Source organism: Semicossyphus pulcher, unplaced genomic scaffold, assembly GCF_022749685.1.
Source record: "Semicossyphus pulcher isolate SPU_LCO1_2020_fin unplaced genomic scaffold, fSemPul1.0.p SCAF_20, whole genome shotgun sequence".
Taxonomy (NCBI): domain Eukaryota; kingdom Metazoa; phylum Chordata; class Actinopteri; order Labriformes; family Labridae; genus Semicossyphus; species Semicossyphus pulcher.
In genome coordinates, this window is record NW_027211694.1 from 1,224,412 (window position 1) to 1,232,500 (window position 8,089).

The 8,089-nt window shown below is 39.5% G+C and overlaps 1 protein-coding gene across 1 annotated transcript in view; it reads right to left on the reverse strand.

The window, feature by feature from the left end:
* Positions 1–2,283: 2,283 nt before the first annotated feature.
* ptprr (protein tyrosine phosphatase receptor type R) overlaps positions 2,284–8,089 on the reverse strand; it is a 29,301-nt gene continuing 23,495 nt past the window's right edge. The window contains exons 12-16 of the mRNA XM_069671556.1: positions 7,849–7,986; positions 7,643–7,753; positions 7,391–7,548; positions 7,192–7,305; positions 2,284–6,839 (exon numbers count right to left, since the gene is read on the reverse strand). Of these exons, the coding sequence (XP_069527657.1) occupies positions 6,746–6,839; positions 7,192–7,305; positions 7,391–7,548; positions 7,643–7,753; positions 7,849–7,986 (615 nt within the window). The 3' untranslated portion in view covers positions 2,284–6,745. The remainder of the gene's footprint in view (positions 6,840–7,191; positions 7,306–7,390; positions 7,549–7,642; positions 7,754–7,848; positions 7,987–8,089) is intronic.

The following is an 8,089-nucleotide window of genomic DNA, read 5'->3' on the forward strand; positions in this document are numbered from 1 at the left end:
CAAATAAAAAATGAATGATTTGTATGTTTTTAGGTTGAAGAAAGTCCTCTTTAAAATAGATTGTATTTTGGATGAAGAGACAAAGATAACGTCGGACAAACAGAAGATTTAAACAGTGTTGTATCTTATTTTAATTATCATTAAATCAGACGTCTTTCTGTGAACTGGGAGGAAGTACGGTCAGTCCACCTGAGAACAAACACACAAAGGCCAAACTCAACGTTAGAAAATGATGGCGCCATGAAACACAGGATGAAAGTGTTTGAAGTGTTCTCGCTCCCTCATCTTGGCCCGAGCGACAGAGTCACCATGAAGTGGATTATTGTACAAACATGAGACAATAAAAGCAGAAGTCAGGATTATATGACGAGTGAATTCACATGTTTTGACTTTTCAAGCTGCTGTCTTTGCCAGGACTGTTTCTAAAAGAGGTTTGGTTCTCAGAGGTAATTTGTCTAACAAAATAAAGTTTAAATTAAAGACAAAATGTTCAGTATACATGTCTGTTCACACGTTTGGTTCTGGCAGAGCGCTGAGGGGACGCTTCCTGCTCTGAGAAACACTGATGAGTTGAAGCGGCAGAAAGATAAAGATAGCAGCGACGCTTCAGAACGGTGGTGAACATATTTCTGTTGCTGCCAGACCACAGGCCCAAAGAAGCTGCTCTGTATTAAACTGCGTACTGAGTAAAAGTGTACCAATGGAAATGATGGAAACATAAAGAGAAACAAATGTTTTAAGCCCAGATCAGATCAATGATTCACAACAGTTTCAGAAAGTGACAGAGAAAGTTGCAGCGGTGTGAGCTGGTTAGTTGAGAGCGTCTGAAGACTCGTCAAATCTCCAAATGCAGTTTTAGAACGGAACGATGTACCTATTTCACTTCAGCCAATCAGGGAACAGCATACGTCGGCGTAGGCACCCTGTCTGTGGCGCTGCAGCAGCCAAAGAGCTCCAGATCCTCTCTTTCCAAACTCTCTGTCCTCAACGTTTAATAATCAGTGTCACAGCTAACACTGTGAGCACGTCACTGTCACCGTCATCCACTTCTTTTTATAACGGTAACAGAAATCCAGCCAGTTCATTCATGTTACCTGGGCCTGATACTAATGTTATAGTACTAACGCAGAAGTAGTGGGGTATGTCAGTGCGTCGTTGCTATGGAGACGGTCAGCTGAACAGCCCAGTGGCAGAACGTTTACGATCAGATGTCGGTCGATTCTTTCGGCAGTTGCATCGAGTCCCGTTGCGGGTCGTTGATCTGAAGAGGCCTTCAGGTTAGTAGTTTGGTTCTCGTATCAGCATTTAAACCAGAAGTGAGTTTACCTTTCTGTTTCACTCAGGTGTCACTGACGATTTATTCTGACAAATTAATCATTTCACTTTCTTAAAATTCAGTCTGTCGACATTTTGTTTTAAATCTAATAAAATTGTTAAACCCGTCACATAAACGACACACTTACTAAAATGTACAAGATAATCAAACACCACATGTAAATGATGTTTCAGTAATGTAACTGCTTTAAATGAACTGTGTACCTTTAAGAACTGTCCCTTATTATATTAATAATAAAAGATTAAAGGTAACATTAAACTGTTTACTATCCGTCATCGCGACATCAAAGCGATTCTCAACATTTGATAAAATTCATTCCTCTGAGATAAACATCATTAGTCAACATGAAAACAGAGTTCACATCTGACCCGTAAGTTTCCAGCTGATTCTCTTTCATGCTTCATCTCAAGTTAAAGGCCAAAGTGCTTTTGTTTCAAACTGTTGGAGCTACTTTTAGTCACCCACACCTCTTTCCTTCCTTCCTGCTCCCCTCCTCTCTCTTTGTCTCACTCTCTCTCTTTAATGAAAGTATGTTTCTAGGAACGACAGATTATTCTTCTAACATGGAGAAACGTCACCGTCAGAAACCACCGAGGTTACTCTAAACAAATCCACCTCTTACAACCTTTTACAGTGTGTTTCATATTAATACAAATAGATTATTATAATGTGTAACTGTTAAATACATTATTGTACTTTACTGCAGTGACACTTTCAGACCTCATGTTTGTTGTGGTTTTAGTTTGGAGTGATTATTCCCAAGTTTAGTTTGGCTTATGGGAACAAAAGTGATAACTGGGACATTTTCTTACATTTTAAACTCTATTCATGCATGCAATGCATCTCAAGCCCCAGCTCCCGAGGCCACACCCACTTTTGGTGAATAAAAATATCATGCTTAATGATGGAAACAGTAATGCTGGGTTGTAAAACAAATACTTACAGAAAACACTAAAACAAAGTTTTATTTAACTTCAAATAAATATATAAAAACTTTTCTAAATGTAAAACATAGGCAAATATCTTTGACATATGTATGTATGTAAATTTACATCCACAAAAAGGGGCGTGGCCATAAAGTTTTTGGTGTCCCGTCTGCACCAAGCGCAGTCAGTAAGTTTTTAATATTAACTGTAAAATCAGTTTTGGCTGATCGAAGTCTGAATTGAAATGTTTGTCCAATTGTTGCCCTGAAACACGATAATAATTTGTCTTTGTGCAGCGGTTTGTTTTTTGGTTACACATCCGTCAGTCAGTTGGAGTCAAAGACAACATGAGTCAGTTTATGTCCAGTGTTTATGTACAGATTATAGGTAACCATATATTTGACCATAGAGAGTAGATAAAGAGGTTACAGCACTACTCAGTGGCTAATGTTCCGGACTATTACAACATTCAAGTTGATTAGTAATACAGTTAAAAACCACGTACAGTAATTAGCATCAGGTGTTCTCTGACTGAGCTGTCGTGCTAACACAGCAGGAGGTTAAAGGGACGCTAACATTTACTTCAATTTAAATATGGTTTGTTTCTTTCTTCACAACAGTTGTTTCTGATGTTTAGATGAAGTTTGTTATTTGGCGGCTAACTACTTTTAGCATGGTTAGCATTCTAATCGGCTACACACGAGTACCTAAATGTTATATTTAGTTTCTTGCATATTTTGTTATCTTTGAAACATTTTGAATACAGTTCTGTTAGTTTAGTTGTAAAATTAAAATAGTATTTATTTATTTATTATAATGTGCAGGAGGAATAAACATTAAAAGTTGTTTCATAAAAAAAGCCACCATTTTATCTTGTTAGCAAACAAGTTATCGTTAGCAAGCTAGCTCAAATCAAGTGAGTATCTAGGCAGCAACAAAACAGAAACACGAGGTATTGATTAGTTTTGATCTTAACTGAACTTAAATGAAACTGATACTTTTACAATCTATAAAATTGGTGCCTTCATGAGCTAACTTAAAAACATGATTTAACATTCGCTAAAATTGGTGACCAAAAGTTAATCGAGCTAAATTTGGTGTTTTAGTATCTCGTGTTTTTATTCATCTTTCTGCTGTGGTGGACCAGGTCACATGTTTGGTAAACAGCCTTGGATTAAAGTGCAACACAAAGTTCTTGTCCAGGTGCCAACAATAAAGTGATGAGGCAGAAGATTATATTTTTTAAGACGTGTCAAAGTAACTTATTTAGTACCGGTTAGCAACGGTGGAGTGACGCATTTCTAAAAACGATGATTTATTTTGTGGGTCCAAAACATAAATTGTGTTTCCTAGAGATAACTATACATTTTTGGACTAATTTAAGGTGATAATTTTAGCATTTAACTTTTGACAATGTCCCAATAACTTTACTTTAATGAGCCCTGTCTGTTGACCCCTGTAATCTATGGGAAGATAAAGCCGTGATTACAAATATCAGAATTATATTAAATAAAATAAATAATAATGAAAATACTTTGATCCCTACAACATTACAAGAGTCAAATTAAAATGTGTAGCGTCCCTTTAAGCTCCACCAACAGTCAACAACATTAAAGTACAGGACATGAAATACCACCGGCTGTACAGACACAATACTACGTCAGAGGCAGTGTGTGTTGTTGTACCCGCTGCTGCAGAGGGTTTGGAGGCTGGGATCGACTCACTTTCACTTCAGTCAGTTCAAACAGGAAGTAAAGTCTTCATTACGCTTTATTGTGTCGGATTCTGAAGAGTTTAAAAATCAGATTGTGAACTGACTGAAGTGTAAATCAGGCTGATGTCGTCCCAGGAGGCTTGTTGGACACAAAGAGACGTCCTTTGATTGTATCACAAGAAGAGGAAGAAATAAAAAATAATTTCATACATAGAAAAAGAAGAGTCTTCAAAGTTTCTCCCGTTTATTGTCCATCAACGGTCCGGTCCCGACGTTCCCAGCTTTAGCAGCACGAGTTCCGAGTTTGAGGTCCATGAATTGAAATGTAACCGCCCAGGTGAGGTGTAAAAGCACTTTGACATTTACTGCACAATGTTTCCCATTCACACAGAGAGCAGGTTAGATGCATGTTCTTCATTACTGGCATTCCTGTGGAGACCTCGGATCTCTGAAACCAGCCAACTTCACAGGAGCCACACAGATATTAAATCTTTAGGTTTAGAGACGTTTGGTTTTTGTATTTTAACATGTTTTCATTAACTGTCACGCTCAAGTAACGAGCAAACTTCTCATCTCTCAGTATCTAATGTTTCTTCTCCTTGGGTTTCAAAATGAACGCTCCATCCGTTATGAAGAGGAGACTTAAACAGGTCTGGATGTCCGCTTGTTCAAATTTCAATAAAACAAACAATACATCCCATAAAATGTTTAAATTCCGTCCAGTTCCTGTTACGCTGCTGATTTAGAGATGCCGAGGTTTCATTTACCGAGCTTTAATGCGAGTCGACAAACCGCTGACAGCTTCTAAACACATCAAAAACATGTAAAAACCGTATAAAAATAAAGTTATTATTACTTTGATAAATAACATACTCACAAGATAACATAATTTACAACAGCACAACGATGAGATGACCGCACCATTGTAAATTATTAGTTCACATTTTTGGTATAAAGCAACATTTTTCGGGGCAATTGTCGAAGCAGAAAGTTAAGACCGAGCAGAGTGTAGACTCTGAGACCGAGCAGCGAAAAGTCTGAGAATCATTTGTAGTTTCAGGAGTCAGAAAACTTTATTTCTAAATTTGGTCCTTTGCTGAAAAGCTTACAGTTTACTAAAGTGTCAAGATGTTTCTTTTACAGTGCGATTTTTAAGTCTGGATCCAAGGTGGAAATCTGGGCTGAATGCAACTGACCAAAATGCTATGCTACTTTTAAGCTAGCTTGTGTTCCACAAGCTTTAATTTCTATTGTTTAATGAATTTTATTTATTTGTCTCTCTCAAACACTGAACATGATGGTGGGCATGTGACCTTATTCTTTGGATAGTTTGGTCTCTATCACTTCCATCATTTTGACAAAGATAAAACGATTGTTGTTTTCAAAAATAAAAACTACAGTTCCACAATTAAAAAACTACAGTTCCCACAATCCTTCATTGTAAGCCTTATGGGAACTGTATTTATTGAATAATAAAATAATTTTTATTAAAACAGATTATTAGCTTAGGAGCACTAGATTAAGTTGGTTGAACAAAATATTGCGTTAGCATAGCATGCTAGTAATAGCGTTAGCTTTTATAGTAGGTTAGCGTCTATTTATTGACATTTAAGCAACACTGAACTACTAAAGCTAAGATTAGCCTCTATTAGATTGCTGCACTACTACAACTAGCTTAGCATGAGCTTATTTATCATAACATTGGTTTGTTAGCTTTTAGCATGTGCGCTATGGCTGTAGGAAGCTCCATAGTGACTTCGGTGCTCCGTAAGACATGCTTCCACTGAAAATTAGCATAATGTGGAAAGAAAAGCATGAAGTTGGTTTAGCTTTGGGTTCACAGGAAATGATTCTAATTAAAAAAGTTGCACTTAATGACGATTGATAGCAAACAAGATGGGTGTTTAGGCCATGTTTTGGCTGGCTAACCATAGCATCGGCTGACCTACTCAACACTGTCTGGTTAAACAGGAAGTAGCATTAGCATACAACATTTAAAATGATTGTGTCCGCTGAACGATTCCGTTAGCTAGTTAGCAGTCTGAGCTAAATATTTCTAGTATCCGAGAGGTTGAAGAATCCTTGTAGTTAAGACACCTGTGAGAAAATGAAAATACAGGAAGAGAAAACTTGTTCCTGGATAAGAGGTAAAAAATGGAAATGGAATGGGACAGACTCACGCAGTGCTGAAGTCACAAAGGAGCTAGGCTAGGCTAGTTTCAACAGTGGTAAAGTAGCTTAACCAAAGGTGAAACCAGCTAACAGTCATTAAAATGTCAGTTTCCGATAAGAACACCACGTTACAAAATAATCTTAAGACACAGAAACACGACAGTGTTATTGAACAACGTACCATCGAGTTCAATCAAACTATGTCTACGTCTCCATGACAGCAAAGAGGTAATACAACAGTCTGTTAGTTAAAAACGACACGATCCGACAGCTGGACAGTCAGAGAAGTGGAGTGGGCGGGTCTTTCGAGTTCCTCTGAAGAACCACTCGCCAACAACACATGAAGAAGAAACAACAGAAGAAGAAGAAGAACGGTTATGTTCCGTTTTCAGAAATGTACCCTCCCTCTGTCGCTCAGCAGGCTCCGCCCACAACATGCCTCATTGGTTGTCCATGTTGTCCGTCAAACTTAAAAACGTCCTTGAGTATTTCCATAATCCTCGAGAATCCCCAAACCTCAAAGACCATACCTGCCAAGGATTAGCTGTGTCAGCACACTTCCTGGTTTAAATTGAGACTTCCTGTTGTGGTGCTCACTCATTGGCCGGTTTCTGCAGAAAGGCGGGCCTCATATAGGCTCAAGGCGTGATGGACGAACTCGTACTGCTCACCTGTCTGGATCATACCTCCTCTGCACAGACGACAGAAATGATTATTAGTTATTGTTATAACGATGCTTACAGCAGTTAAAACAACACTTTAACATGTCGGCGTACGATCACAGAAATCCTCAATTAACGAGCCACCTTGATAAAAAGCTAACACTAAGTGTTTGCTAACCCCTCCCTTCTCTATAGCTCCACCCTCTCGTCCAAATATGGTCACTTCTGGCTCCAAAAGGAAACAGATGGAGATGACCACAAACCAATGGGAGACATCATGTTGGCTATATCCACTTCCTATATACAGTCTATGGTTAATTTCCTCACACCTGTCGACTCACTAAATGTATCGTAGGTCAGGTATGTCTCTGTGTGAGTTACCTGTCGGCTCTGAGCTGGCAGATGATGCTCAGAACATCCACCACTCCCTCCAGCTGCAGCTGTCGACAGCCTATCGTCATTGCGATGAAGCACCCTGTCCGTCCAATCCCAGCACTGCAGCAAAGGAGCATGGGTAATGGAGTTAATTCAAAATAAATGAAAGAAGTTGTAGAAAGCCTAATTCTTCCCGTCTTTATACCTGCAGTGGACGATAACCGGTCCTATAGAGGCAGCCGTCCGTCTGTCCGTCTCTACGTCGGCCATCAGCTGCAGCAGCGGCATCGTCGAGTCGGGGGTTTTGTGGTCGGGCCACGATGTGTACCAGTAATGCTGCAGCACGCGGGTTTGATTCCCACACTGCACACAAACGTATCAAATCTAAATCCTGAATACAAAGTTAAACAGACTAAGGCCTTTTCAGTGCATTGTAACAGGAATACAAAGTGTGTACCTTGAGTGTGAGGCTGCGCGCCGTGAAGTGTTCACACTCTCTGACGCTGTTGACCAACACCTCGACCTTCCCGTAGATCCCCCTCTTCTCCGGCCAATACAGAACACACTTCTGCAGAGACCAACAGGTAAATATTCCACAGTTTAAGTGTCATGCGGTTAGTTTTAGCATTTTAAGCCCTACAGTACTTCACATTCACACGTTACCTCGTTCTTCTCCTTCAGTTTGGTGATCATCACGATGACCGGCGACTCCTCCTGCCACGCCATCTGCCAGAAGTCGTTCACCGTGTTCACCATGGGACCCTGAGTGGCGATGAACGCTTTCTGGTCTCCTAGGTAACCCTGAGACAGGAGCCAATCACACAACAGCGTCAAACAATTATCAGCGCAGTTATTGAAATATGTATATTCTCGAGTCTTGTCTAGAGGTGTCTGCGTGAGAGTA